Consider the following 15919-nt stretch of genomic DNA (forward strand, 5'->3'; position numbering starts at 1 on the left):
AGTTATACTTTTTAATATTTACAAAATATTAACACATCTTAATAATATATTGTAAAAGTCTGGTCTTAGTTTTTTTTCTTTCATGACATTTCAGCTGACATCTAAATGTCTAATCTCATGAATTTCTTTATATATATATATATATATATATATATATATATATATATATATATATATATATATATATATATATATTTCACACACACACACACTACTTAGTATCTTGAATGCACGCATTAGTATCTAAATTGTGCACATATTGTGTACCTTTTGAAAAGATAATGCCCTATTGACAGATTTTGTACCTTTTTCATTTTCGAGAAAGCGTTCGATATAAAACACTTCTGAAGATTACGATTTTGAGAACATTCGGACATATACGATCACTGCACGGCGATCTTCTGATGGCAGGTGTGTTTGCTCTCCGGGGCTCCCGAACGCGTTCAACAGGTGTTTAAAGCGGCGTGACCCCGGCGGTCGACCGGAGCTGCTGTAGTCGCGCCGGTGCGCCGGTAGGGGGCGGAGCGCGCTCTGCTCACCGTCACCGAGCGCGTCCTCCGGTGTTATGACATCATAACGCCATGACGACAGCTGCAGTTTTAGACACGCGCAAAAAAAGTGCCAGACTGTTTATGCGACAGTAGTAACTACAAATATTCCAGCCGTCTGTTTGCGCGCGCGACCTCAGCCGTTTATAGATTTCCGCACAGACACAACAGACTCGATCGATCACTTCTTAAGTCAGTGGGACTGCGAAGACGACAGATGAGCAGAACGAAACGTGCTTTTTTTATACGCATGAATAATTTACGTGGCTCTAGTTTCATCGTGCTGTTAAGCGCGTGTAGCAAAAACAACGCGTTAGCTTTTATTTTCTAATGTTTGTATTTTTTTTTTGTCTTGTTCTCCAAATTTCATCTTTTTCAATATATGGATGCCATCTGCTCGAATTATGTTATTAAAAACACTGACTGATATGCCGACCCTTTTATTGCTAAATAGCGCGCGGTTGCGTAATGTTACACTGTCAGACAAAAAGGTACAAAAGCTGTCCACCGAGACCTAGCTTTGAAAACCTTACATTATTTGCCACAATAAGCCCGTATTAGTAGCTCACACGAACACATCGATACATAAAGTGTGCAAAGTAGTCCCTAAATGGTACATTTAGTAGCTTTTCAAAAGATACCGCCCTGGAGACAGCTTTTGTACCTTTTTTCTGAGTGTAGAAAGTTCATTCTGCACCCTTTATTTTAGTTTTTATTTTATTTTCAGTACTGAATTATCACGAACATTGTTGTATCAGAACTGGATTCTCTTAAGGGTTTAAAAACCCCATGACCTTGAACACAAGGCCTGGATCAGCCGAATAACTACTATTAATAAGCCTGTTATTGTTTATTAATTTAGCTCGAAACGACTGCTTATTTGCTAGAATGACAAAAACAGGTATTTACTGCAACATTAAACGCACTCACGGAGTGACCCAACAAACAGTTAATAAACTAAGAGCTGTTTCATTTTGTTGGCAAAGAAATCACGTAGGTCTCTCTTTCTCTCTCTCTCTCTCTCTCTTTCTCTCTCTCTCTCACCCATCATCCCTGCTGATTGGTTTCCCGCAAAGATAATTACAGGCCAAATCTGATCCGGTGAATGACATGGACCGGAATGAGCTCTCTCCCGGTTCGGATGTTGCCATGACGAAGAAAGCGGCCCATAAGAGCGCGCCGGCGTACCACTGCGCCAAGAGTTGCCTGGAGTCCAACTCGGACGCCGCGGGCTCGAACCTCAAACCCAATCACGTCGTCGCGGAGGAGACAGACGACGCGGAGGAGGACTCCAAGTTTCAGCATCCGCGTCTGAGGAGAGCAGGAGGAGGGAGCAGCGTGCAGATTAAGAGCTGCGCACCGGGAGGAGGAGCGTCCAGGAGCTCCACTTCCACCGATGCGCGCCTGGGTGATGCTGATGCTGCTCCTGCGGGTCGCCACGACACCGTTAAGGGCGGAGGAGGAGGAGGCAAAAGCAAAGCGTCTACCGTAGTGGCCACCGTGACGGTAGAGGCTTGTAATGCTGCCGAGAGCGACGGCAATCCCTCAGCACCGCTTTCCAGCATGAAATGCAACAAGAACGGGGAGTGCAGGCGGGACTCCGGCACCGGGAGCCTCCGGTCCATCATGTCCAAAACCGACGGGAGCAAGCGGGCGGCGTGCAACTCAACGACCAGCGTGGACGCGGCCAGCACGCAGGGGCAGGACGCCTCGAACCCCGGCGTCCCGGAGAAGAAGGATTCCAAAGTGTCCTTTTCCAACGCCCCCAGCAGGAAAGCCTCGTCGTCCATCCACGGCGCGCAGCAGCCCCGCAACTCGGTCACGTTCCTCAAATCCGAGGATGGAGCGCAGGAGGACGGCGAGACGCGGGGCAGCCAGGCGAGCTTCATGCAGCGGCAGTTCAGCAGCATGTTGCAGCCCGGGGTCAATAAATTCTCCCTGCGCATGTACGGGAGCCAGAAGGCGGTGGAGAAGGAGCAGGAGCGCGTCAAATCGGCCGGCAACTGGATCATTCACCCCTACAGCGACTTCAGGTAACGGAGCGACTGCTTGGGGAAACTTTGGCATCCGTGGACCAAAATGAAAAGTGTGATTTATTTATTTTTAATCGTGCATCTAAACCAAATTTAGTTTGGAGATCTTGCACCGTTAGGTTTTGTTTATGTCCAGCTGCTATTATAGCAACGGATGTCTTCTTAGCATTAATAAAGCATTTTAATAACGGCCCCGTACTTTTGAATTCCAAACCTGTTGATCGGTAGTTTGATTTGGCTCATTTGTGATGCATTTTTAATAAATGCCCTCACACTTTTGACCACCTAAAGCAATTAAAATGCACACACAGCACGTATTTATCCTCTCATAAAAATATGTACGCAGGCTGTATGGTTAAAAAAGCAATTTTTTTGGTGCGTACACATTGTGGCACCTAAGCTTTTTCCTCCATGCTGAGTTAGATGTATTTCTACCTGACTAAATAACAACGTGAGACCAAATACACCGAAGCACGTCAGCGCATTTGGCCAGCAGACATCATGCTGAATTATATTTTGAGATAATCGCATCCATTCTGTGATAGCCCTATATTGCACGTGTCACACGGTTTGTAAAATGCTGAAGAATGATTCTCAATGAATACAATTAAGGTGTGCCAAACTTTCAGTCAAGTGTTGCTCTACAGATGGCCATGCTGTCAAGCACGATGTTTCTGTCGGTGAGGAACATCGTTTCAGCTCCACAGTCGGTCTGGACTCCCAATTGTTTTGCATGCTATGAAAACTACTTGACTCTTTGCATTGCTCGGGGTTCACGCATCAGGTTGCATCTGTCATTTATGCAGATGATCGAATGCTGCAGTGCTCGTGGCATTTCATTTCCATTTTTTTTTTTTTTTTTTTTTGACGTCGCCATTTCATCGGATAACAAACAAATATTGTCGATGGGGGAAACGTGCATGCGATTTCTGCGTTTAGCCAAGCTGTGCATTGACGTGCTCCCCTCCGTGTCATTTTGCACCAGAAAACCTGTAAGCCATGCATATTTATTTCAATACTCCCACTCCGTTCAAAGCCATCTCGACGCATCAAAGACCCTCGGCTCCTCTTAGAGCCGATCAGCTGTGCGAACCTTGCGAAAAGAAGCTGCCATTGTGTACGAGTTGCATCAGTCTCCAGTTATGAGTCAGCATGCACCTTAGCGCGCGCCGCTGTGACCTTGAGTTGCACACGTGTGCGAGCACCACGTGGAAACGGATCACATCCGCTCCGCGCAGACCTTTATTTCAGACCCTCAGGAATTGACTTGCACCAGTCACGGCCGTGCGAGACTCTCAAATATCAGGGGTCTTTTGAGGTTTAAGGCACTCTTGCCCTTTTTACAAGGTCAACATAAAGCATTCTCTACAGCAGACTGCAAAGCATTGTTGCATGCATCTTTGTAATGCTAATGTTTTCAAAGCAAACCCCGATTAATATACCTCATGTGGGTGATGTGCACGCTGCAATAATTATCCTTATTAAAAAAAATTACATTCACATCGGAAATGTTCACATTGGGCTCTGGTCTGAGCTATTAGATAATTTTTTGTATGCATTTAAATAGCATAATCAGAATAAACTGGGACATTTGCGTTCTTTCCCCGCTGGAAATACTGGAGACGCCTGCTTTTTGCTATACGTTATGCAGAATTTTTCCTAATTTTTAGACGGCGGTTTAATTGACTCGTTAATTTTCATTCATGTCTCGAACAAAAGCACTCGAGGGCAGCATGAATTCTAAAATGTAGGTCATGAGAATCTTGAAAATGCATGTCATGACATGTCTTTAAATGTTTGTGCGATGCTTTAAAAAGTCTCCTTGTTTCAAAAGCTTGAATTGTTTGCATCTAAAATCTAATATTATAGATATAAACGGCATACTTACTAATGAATGTTCATCCTGTAGTCGTTAAATTAATTTCTAATGAATTATATTAGTTTGATTTGTAATAGTCATCAAATATTTGTAAAAAATTGCATATTTGTTGGCTTATTTAAAGTTTAATGGATACTAAATGCGTTGCTCATTGATTAGTTAATGCATTTCTAATGTAAAGTCCAAAAATGTAAATGAATATATGCTTATAGCTGTCTTTTAGAGATTTCTGGAGTAATGTCTTCCTCTTGGATAGCAAATGGTTTATGCATTATATGACGTATGCAAAATGTAAATTTATATTGGATTTATATTGTCGTTGTTAAACAAATAATGTAATAGCCTTCGTAAATATACAAATAAGAACAAATGTGCAGTAGTAAAATCCCATAAACCTCACTGAAAACGCCGTAAAGGTGACTTTTCTTTCTCTCCTGCAGGTTTTACTGGGATTTCACCATGCTTCTTTTCATGGTGGGCAACCTGATCATCATTCCCGTCGGCATCACCTTCTTCAAAGACGAGACGACCACGCCGTGGATCATCTTCAACGTGGTCTCAGACACCTTCTTCCTCATGGACCTGGTGCTCAACTTCCGCACGGGCATCATCATCGAGGACAATTCTGACATCATCCTGGACCCCAAGACCATCAAGAAGAAGTACCTGAAGACCTGGTTTATTGTGGACTTTGTCTCGTCCATTCCGGTGGATTATATCTTCCTGATCGTGGAGAAGGGCATAGACTCGGAGGTGTATAAGACGGCACGGGCGCTAAGGATTGTGCGCTTCACTAAAATCCTGAGCTTGCTGAGGCTGCTGCGTCTCTCTCGGCTTATCCGCTACATCCACCAGTGGGAAGAGGTACGTCTACAAACACCACCGCGGTCTCACATGTGTATCAAATCTGGAACCCCGTTTCCACGACGCCCCAAAATCAAATCACCATTATAAGTATGAGATAGAGAGACGTCAACATTATGAGATAAGACGTCACGACTATGAGATGAGTCAGAAAAATAATATAAAAAGCCCTAATTTTGACTTAAAGCAGCCAGATCTAAATTGTGAGATAAAAAGTAAATTAAGATTCTAAAAAAAATAAGTCTAAATGATCATTAGTCATAATCGCGAGATGAAAACTCAAAGTCATAATGAGATAAAAGGCATAATTATGACACAAAGCACAAAATGCCCAAATGATGACGTTAAAGTCATTGTGACATAACTAGTGAAAATTGAGATATTTATAATTTTTACAAAAAACAAGGTTTAAGCCATTATGAGATATAAAGATGCAAACTCTTAATTCTGACATAAAAAGTCTAAATAACGATGTAAAAGTAATTTACGTCATTAATAGTCAAAACGGAGATAAAAAGTCATGACTATGAGATCAGAAAAATTCTATAAAAAGTCCTGATTTTGACTTGACTAAATTATGAGATAAAAAGTGAATTAAGATTCTAAAAAAAAATAAGTCTAAATGATCATTAGTCGTAATCGCGAGATAAAAACTCTCATCAAAAGTCATAACATAATAAGTCGTAATTAGATAAAAGCCGTAATTATGACACGAAACAGTACATAGAAAAAGATAAGATAAGAAAAAGTCATAGTTTTGACACAAAAATAAGGTTTGGGTCCTTTATGAGATAAAAATCTATAATCAGAAAATACAAACGCTTAATTCTGACATAAAAACTCTAAATAATAACGTAAAGAATTTATGACATTAATAATCAAAGCTGAGATAAAAAGTCATAATTATGGCAAAAAAATATAGTTACGACCCAAGTGAAATAAAATTAAATATGTATCATTATTTATATATAAAAACCGAAATGATAGCAGTCAGCATTTGTTACAATTATGAATTTAAATGGTTTATTTCACAATTCGACCTAATCTTATAATATTGCATGTTTCATTTCACGAGATATTTGTGTTTATATTAATTTACCAAGATTTACCAAAGCATACGTTTTTTTCTTATTTGGCAAAAAATGCCTTCTGTAGTTAAAAATACAAGATATTTATCTAGTACAAGTACAAGATACTGAATATTTGCTCTACAAAAAGGCTAGTCCGTGTTTTAACTAATGTAGTTTAAGTAGAAAACGGCATCGGCGTCGACCCTGCCGTGAACTCTGCATGCTCTGTGCAATATCTGAATGAAGTACGAAGCTCAGTCTCCTGGTAGACGCAAATAGACGTACTTAATAGAAATAGAGGACTTGAAGGGTGCAGAGATGTGCCGGTCCCAGGTTGGCAGCGGTGAACCAAGGGCCCGCCGGGCCAAAACCACTCAGACAGCGCTCTTTTATACCTTTAGTGGAGGTATATAGTGATGATGAGTCGGTAATAGCGACACATCTCTTCTTCTGTATTTTGACGTGCAACGGATGAATCTGAGCCGGCAGGGGCGGGGTTTAAACACGGGGGTGGGGTTTAGGAATCGGGAAGCTACAGATAAGAGATTAACTGTAGGGCAAAGCATTTGTAAAAATAAAAAATCGAATCAAAATCTGCCGCCGTGCAAACTTGATTTTCACATCGGTCTGAATGAAAACGCAAATTAATTCTTTGCCACTAGGTGTCGCTTTTTAACAAACAAATGCTTTATATGAAATGACAGGTCACGCAAAGTTTGGCAAAAATATATGCGTATTGTAAGAAAATGAAGGTGCTTTTTTGACCTTGCGTGTCAACCTGTTGTTGGGGACTCCCAAAACCAAAATATGAACGGCTTAGCTTTGTCCAGGATTTTCTCCTAAAGAGCCTTTGGAGAAATACGTTTATGCAAAACAATATTTTGTACTTTCTCAGTTTGAGACACTGAAATCCCTTCTCCGAATCTGAGATTGGGCTCTTTTTCTGAGGATCAATATCTGAGATGCGGAAGCCTCTCGTTAAACCTGATGTAATCTTGTTGTTGTCTGGGAAAAACAGTTGATATTACAGAAATTTTTGTTCCTGCTTTTTTTTCTCTCCTATGGGCGCAGAGAGCAGATGGGGACTTTAACACTGATTAATCGATCAGAAACGTGTTGACGCTTGTCTCGTCAAAGTCCAGACAGACTCGAGCCGAGTTCTGACGGCTCTTTCAAACAGTTCAGTCACACTTTTGTCTCTAATTAAAGCTCCGTGTCAAAGTCCCTGTCAGTCAGTGAGTTTCTGAATCACTGCTCTGGGCATCACCACATTCAGAAAAGAAGTTGATGTATATGACTTCTGTGATGGTTTTGCTGACAATATGTAATCAAGCAACATTTGTCCCGCTTAAAGTCGATTTTGCAGATGCATTTAAAATGTAAAGTCTCTTCTGAGGAAGTGAATGAACATTTTAGGCATTTCATCAGTCGCAAAAATGGCTTTTGATTTGGTAGAAGTCCATTTTTTTTCATGTCTAAAGTTTTGTGAATTGATTTAAGACCGTCATCGCTGTCCGCAGTCTTTGTGCGTGTCATTTTTGTTTTAAAATTATTATTATTATTTTTTAAATGCAAAAGTTGGAGTGAATAATATATATTTTTATACAGCAAAAATGCGTTAAATTGTAAAAATGCATCAAAGCATCCTGAAAAAATTAAATGCATAATGGTTTTCACAAAAGAAAAAACATTAAGCAGCACAACTGCGCTTCAACAATAATAATAATAATAATAATAAATGGTTTCTGAATGATCATGTGACACTGAAGACTGCTGAAAATCCAGCATTACATCACAGGAATAAATTACATTTTAAAATATATTACAGTAGAAACTGGTTATTTGAAATGAAAAAAATATATAATTCAGAAAATAGCTGCTTCTCCTGTTTTCTTTTAATCTATTTTATTTCAGTATTATTAAATAAATTCAGCTTTGGTGCGAGTAACATAACAAATTCTTACAGACTCCGAACGGTAGCGTATGTAGGTAAATACATTATCGCTGTTGCACATATGTACAAACGATTAAGTGTAATTTCCCCCGGTGTTCATTTAGTAAAAAAATGCTCTCATTAAGAAACATTAAGATGTATATTTGTTCAGCTATATCACCGAACCGTAATAGGAGCTGTCACAAAATAAAGATCTCAACCCGTAAATGAATTTGTTTCAAGACAAATAGTTGGTCGTAATTAACACTGACTCCTCAGTGCCGTTTAAATCCCTTAACGATTTATTTAATTAACACTTATTATGCTTCCAGTATGATAATTGGCTAAAAGAAAAAAAACAACAACAAAAAAACCCCACTTCCGCCTTGGGTTATTCGGGATTACCACTGATGTGAGTTTAAACGTTCCCAGCGGTGATGCATTTTATTTGACCCGGAAAATAAACACAAACACGACTTAAACCGAGCTCCCGTTGTTCATCAATGACTCCCTCCAGATCGAACAGAATAAGCTCCAGGTCTGTAGCACCGAAGGAACGTCTTTTATCAATGGGTGGACGGGGTGGGCCGGCGGTGCAGCCAGGAGCGGCTGCTTTGCATAATTATGAGGTTGTGATTGGTCATTTGTCTGCAGCATGCAATTAGAGCAATGCTGTACAGAGACCTGGCTTGTTAACTTTCTGTCGGGCCCGTGTAGGAAAGCTCAGCGAAGGTGAGACACGGCGTTAGCATTCAGCGCGCGACCCGACGCGATCTACAAACATAAAGCGCGCCGTTCCTGCAAATGACCTGCTCTTAGAAAACGCGTTATCTAGATGCTTCAGCTCTGCCTGAATGTACAAATGTTTTCTTTTTACCTATTTCAGCGAGAAGTGCCTATAAACAGGGCTCAATAGCGTGAGATTATTGCAGGTTCTTCAGGTCAGTCTAAAGAAAAAGTGGAAATTATTATTTGTGGGAGTTTTTAAGGTCATATATATATATATATATATATATATATATATATATATATATATATATATATATATATATATATATATATATATATATATATATATATATGCTGTCAAATGATTAATAACAAGTAATGACATTAAAAAATTAATTTATTTTTAAATATTTACATGTATACATTTATATTCATATAACTGTTATTATAATAATATAAAATATATTTAAAATGTAATTTTTTTCTTAAATATATACAAGCTTGTGTGTGCATTTATATATACATAATAAATATATGCAGCACACACATATATAAAGTAAAACTTTAATTGCAATTAATCTTTTGACAGCACTGACGCTGCTTTTGTATGTATTATATATATATATATATATATATATATATATATATATATATATTTCTTTTTATTTTATATTATTTTTTAGGAACACTTCACAGTTAGGTTTACTTAACCAGCATTAGTTAATGTACCTGGTATCATAAATCAATAATGAACAACAATTTGTAATTAATTTACACAAATGTATTATTGTTCATTTCTAATTAGTACTTATACATAATAATACGAATTATAATTATAACATAATACTAATGTCAATTCATACTCAAAAAGTAATGACTTAAAATTTATTAGTATATGCACAAATTAACATGCCTATATTTAATTAATGATGTTGTTCTAAATGTAAATGTCTTCGTAGCGAAGTGTGTCATTTTAGTGTCATCAAACCTATTTACAAAAATAATAATTCATTCAAAGTTATAAATCTTTCTGCTGTCACTTACGGTTAACTGAATGCATCCTTGATTAATAAAAGTATAAATTTCTCGACATTTCTTACGGTACAAAGTCATACAAATGCGTGTTTTTCATATTATTATTATTTTGCATTTAATACGTCTTTAATATGCACGTTTTTTTGCCATCCCGTGTGCTTGTAAATGAAGGTTCAGTGTTGATTAGATGTCTAATTCAGCGGTGCGCCACAGAGCTCTACTGTAATTATATTATCCTTATAATTATGCATTCAGAGCGCTCTTTTCCTTCACCTGGAAGAGCCGCTTAATACACTGAGATTTTTGAGTCAGATAAGTTCAAACAGAAAAACATTTGTTGCATCAATAAGCATTTAGAATAGATTTGTTGTGATGCCAAACCAACCGGAGTCACTTTGTGCTGTGAAGAGGGTAAAGACACACAATGGATTAATATATGGCTCGAAATGAAAGAAGCCCAAGAGCTGCTCGTTTAGACCGGTCTGTAGAGGTTTGTACAATGACCATCTGCAGTTTGATTCGGTTTTATAGTTTTAAAGAAACATACAGACGTTAAAATGCCAGACAATGCATGCTTTTTTAAAAAAGAAGTGTCTTTTGCTCACCAGCCTGCATTTATTGCAAATACAGTAAAATTTTACAACTTGACGGGCGTCAAACAAACGTCTTCAGCCTTGTGCCATACTCGCTTTTCTCAATCTTTTGATGACGTTATGCGCTGTAGATGACGAGATTTGCAAAGCCTTTGCGATTTGCCATTATTTGAAGAAAATGAGTTTAATTTTAACGGTAAAATCCTGTAAAAATGCTATGAGAAAAAAAATGTTAATAGGTTAAATTCCCATACTATATACAGGGAATAAACAAAATGAATGGTAATTTTACAGTAAAATGTTGTTAATTGCACAGTTTTTAGAAGTAATTAGAACAAATCGATGTAAAATTTACAAAAAAAAACTGTAAACTGATATTCCCAGAACTGACTATGTGACGATCCACATCTGAAAGTATTTTGCTAAAATATTCAGGTTTTATTACGGTGGTTGTCAGTATGTTAAAGGTGCAAAACAGTTTAATCGCAGTGTGGGTTGATGAATTTACCGCTTTACATTACAGTTTTATACAGTAAAATTTACGGTGTTGAACCGTAAATGTGTTTACAGTTTTTCTGATTAATTGATTTGCTAGACGTTCTCCCAGCTGAATCTTTCCAAAGCGTCTTGCTTTTTCAGCCCTTTGTTGCCCCATGCCAACTTTTTTTGAGAGCGCCAAATTTAAAGTTCATTTAGTGGATAAAAGTGTACAATTTCTCCGTTTAAACATTTGTTACGTTCTCTGTGTTTTACTGTAAGTATATTATTGCCTCGTGTTTAGTTTTCATTTTATACAGATATAAAGAACGGCCCAACATTTCTGGAATTGGGGTTGTGTTATATATTAAATTATAATATATTGCTCTGATCGAGACTTCAGTCCAGTCTTCAGTGTCACATGATCCTTCAGAAATCATTCCAACACGCACATTTTCTGCTCGAGAAACATTTATGATTATCACCGATTATCACCTTTTTGTTCAGGACCCTGAGTAAAAAGTTCAAGCATTTATTTAAAATAAAACTTACATTAGAAGCGTCTTCGCCGACTAATTTAATGCGTCTTTGGCAAATTAAAGAATCGATTTAACAATCTTTCGAAAGCCAGGAGGATCAGCTTGTTGATATCTGGTGTACTTGATGCGGTGCAGCAGGAAGGACTGAGTTCTGGATCCTGCTCCACAGGAAGTAAAGCTCCTCTGCGCTCCAGCAAATCCCAGCTGTCCTCACGGAAACCAGATACCAGATCCAAATGGGAGCGAATCTCTTAGTTAGCGTTTGCGCTGGGAGCCGGCTCAGGAAATTGAGTTAGACGGAGCGAACGAACAAATCATCGTCTGAATCCCAGACAAAGCAAAGGCACAATGTTGCACAAAGTACAGGGAGAGAAACACAAACAAGCTGAAGTAAAACCGGCTTCTCTGTGATAAATGAATACAGTTTAAAATCGTTAGGAATTTGAAGCGTTTTTATGTGCTCTAAAATGCAGTAAAAATCACAAAAAAGGTGAATATTATTGCAATTTAACAGAAGTGTTTGTAGGTGAATATATGTTAAAAATGTAATTTATTGCTGCGTTCAAATCTGAATTTTCATCATAATAACTGTGTCACATGATCCTTCAGAAATCATTCTAATATTCTGATTTGCTGCCCAAGAAACATTTCTATTTAATTATCAGTATTAGAAAACGACTGTGCTGCTACATATTTAAACAGAAAACGTTATATATACCATTAAAATGTTTGGGGTATGCATGTTCGTGATTTTTTTTAAAATAGAAATAAATGCTTTTATAATAATTGAGCAGCAAATAAACATATCAGTATGATTTCTGAAGGATCATGTGACACCGAAGACTAATGATGGTGAAAAATTCGCAAATGTGTGAAGCAGAATATATATTGCAATAGAAAGCAATCATTTCAGGTTGTAATAATATCTCGCAATATTAAAGTTTGTACTTTTTTTAACAAATAAATGCAGTCTTAGCGAGCAGAAGAAACTTAAAAACATGTAAATGTTTCCAAACTTTTGACAGGTTCAGGTTAGGACATTTTTTTTTTTTTGTGTATTAGTAAACAAATGCAATAATACACTGGCTGACTTCATTCGTTCATGATCCACTGTTTCTTATTCAAATTATTCATCAAAAAAACTTGGCGGCGTATGTTCAGTTGGAGGTTCTCGGTGTCCGTGAGGCATGTAGAAAGTGTCTTGCTGTGTAGTTGTCCGCTGACTGATGGGCTGCTTTGAGCGATAACAAATGTCCAGTGTCTGATGGTCATTTGATGTGGAAGATGTTCGATGAGGCTCATTAATCAAGTTGGGTTTTCGGGGCCTGAGTCAATGTTACTACAGAGAGCAGGTCAATTAAAGAAAAGCTTTCTGATGGATCTCTGAACTGTTTGTGTTGTCTGACGGACTTCAGTGAACTTCAGTGTTGGGTTTTGTTTTATTTTATTTTATTTATTTATTTATTTATTTATTTATTTTTTTAATGCAAACAGCATAATGCAATCACGTTGTTGGCATTGTTATTTAATTGAATTACATTTTATTTTATTTTAACGTTATATATTCTATAAAATTTTAATGCAAAAGACACAGAGCAAGTTCAAACATCATAATTCGTTGGCATTGTCTTGTACATATATATTAAATAAAATTAAATGAAACTAAATAAAATGTTATAGGTAAATATAAAATTATTTATATATATATATATATATATATATATATATATATATATATATATATATATATATATATATATATTTATATATATATTTTTATTTAGTTTAATTTAATTTAAAAAATTATATAATATTATTATGATTTAATACAATAGACATCATCATTTGTTAGCATTGCCAGACCAAATGTTTTATTAATTGTTCATACATATATATATATATATATATATATATATATATATATATATATATATATATATATATATATATATATATATATATATATATATATATATATATATATGCATGCATGACCATTGGTGAACATATTTATAAAATGCTATTACTTGACAATAAAGATCAAATCGTACATGCAAATTTCTCTTGAAGTGACTCTATGATGTTGATAGATGCTGTCTCATCTGTTCAGCCGCTTTGATATTCTGTGGAGAGCACACATGAAAAATCAGCTTCAGAAAACAGGAAGAGAGAGAGATGAGAATGAGACCTGCGGGTACATACACAGAGGTCTGATTAGCTACTTGCAAAGTATCTTTCTTCTTCCACTAAGTAAACCCAAGAGGATTCATGCGTAGCTGCTGCTGGGCTGTAGACAAACTCTCTGGACGACCAACTGCCAGAAAGTCTAATGTATAAATCTACTGAGCAAATACTGTAATGTACCATTTTCTGTAGAGGACATATGTGTAAGGCAAAGTTTAACCCTCTTTTTCTTTTTTGTTGTCAAAGTCAAGGCACTTTTTTATTTAAAGCAAAGTAGTTTATACCGGCAATTACAATTGCAAGTAAAAGCACGTACACACACATCTATATATTATATGGCATAAATATTGGTATATAGCAATTAATAATAAGGTGTATAGTTGTTATATATATAATAATAATAATAAACGATAACAGCTTTTAATTTATGTAGAAAAATAGAAAACTTAATTTTTTTAAATTTGTGTTTGCTGGTTTTATTTTATTATTATATTTATTATTATTATTATTATTATTATTATTATTATTATTATTATTATTATTATTATTATTCATTGTTTTTAGCTATGAAAATGAATTAAATGGCATTAAATAAAAAAATACTACCGTACTATACTAATAAATAACAATGTTAACTTATATCATATATAAATATATTTTATATACAAACGTAACATTTCTTAAATATAAACACGCATGTGTATGTATTTATATACAGTATTGCCGTCAAAGGATTAATCCAAAAATCCCAAATAAAAGTTTTTGCTTATGTAATGTATGAGCATGCACTGTGCATGTATATATTTAAGAAAAAAAAATGTATAGTAAATTTACATGAAGATATTTTCATAATTGATACTGTATGCGTGTGTATTTGAATATGCATGTATATATAACGTAAACAAATCGCAACATTGACTGCACTAGTAGAAATAAATATTACTGTTATCATTTTTTTAATAGGAAAGTATTTCTGTGTGTCTCCAGTGGCACCAAACCAAAAAAATCACTGATCTCAGACAGGTTTCCTGAACTTTTTAGGAACTTTCACACGCTTCTTGAAATGCTTCTCTTCTGCAGATCTTCCATATGACGTATGACCTGGCGAGTGCAGTGATGAGGATTTTTAACCTGATAGCGATGATGCTGCTGCTGTGTCACTGGGACGGGTGTCTTCAGTTTCTGGTGCCCATGCTGCAAGACTTCCCCTCCGACTGCTGGGTCTCCCTCAACAAGATGGTGGTATGTTTCAAACTTCCCTTTTCTGTGCGTTTTTCACAAAGGCACCTTTGCGCATGCATAACAAAAGACTGCGGAGAATGAGTCTGCCAGCAGACAACACAGCACCCTGCAATGCAAATATTATGAAAATTGGTTCATAAAGCGAACCTCCGAGAGAGGTCCCCGAATTGAATTCTATTAACCAGAAACTGTTTGCTGATATTACCTGATTGTTGTTGACCGGCTAAATTAAGATTCCCAGTAGGTGTCTGTTGGATTCAGACGCTGTCTGCAACATCTAATAATGTTTACCTAATCATAATGAAATTGGTCTACATGCTGCACAAGAAGAAAACTTAATTTCTCAGAGGTTATTCTTTAATAGCTCTCTAATAGACTTAATTTTTTCAGTTGTTGTCACATTAAAGGCCATTGCAAACTGAAAAATAAATACGACCACCAGTCAATCAAGTTTCCTGTTAAAATGCTTGCTGTGCATGTGATCAAACCGGATCCGAATTTTTTTATGATGGACAAAAGTTCCAGAGAACTTTTTTTTTTTACATGCAAAAATTTCTCAATGCAATTTCTGACTTGTGTGCAATGACTTTTGTCCGTCGTAAAAAGGTTCACTGCACTGTGGAGTACTGAAACCCGTTGCCTAAGTAACCGGTATGTACAGAACCGAATCAGAACGCGGATTTCGGCGCCAAGCCCGAAAGACAAACCCAACAAATCTTTGTAGCATTGCATGTTGTTTTCGCATTCTGACTTAAAAACACAACTTGGGACATAAGAGCATCAAAAGAGCATG

The 15919-nt window shown here is 36.7% G+C and overlaps 1 protein-coding gene across 3 annotated transcripts in view; it reads left to right on the forward strand.

Moving 5' to 3' along the window:
* LOC122335697 (potassium/sodium hyperpolarization-activated cyclic nucleotide-gated channel 2-like) overlaps positions 1–15919 on the forward strand; it is a 58026-nt gene that overhangs the window by 1175 nt on the left and 40932 nt on the right. Inside the window, exons 1-4 of one of the 3 annotated variants that reach the window (XM_043233545.1) lie at positions 347–1449; positions 1625–2581; positions 4901–5324; positions 14965–15126. In XM_043233545.1, the coding sequence (XP_043089480.1) occupies positions 1659–2581; positions 4901–5324; positions 14965–15126 (1509 nt within the window). In that variant the 5' untranslated portion in view covers positions 347–1449; positions 1625–1658. Of the gene's footprint in view, positions 1–344; positions 2582–4900; positions 5325–14964; positions 15127–15919 lie in introns of those variants that run through there. The other 2 variants (XM_043233546.1, XM_043233547.1) reach the window with 2 other exon arrangements.

The sequence above is a fragment of the Puntigrus tetrazona genome, unplaced genomic scaffold, assembly GCF_018831695.1.
Source record: "Puntigrus tetrazona isolate hp1 unplaced genomic scaffold, ASM1883169v1 S000000846, whole genome shotgun sequence".
Lineage (NCBI taxonomy): Eukaryota > Metazoa > Chordata > Actinopteri > Cypriniformes > Cyprinidae > Puntigrus > Puntigrus tetrazona.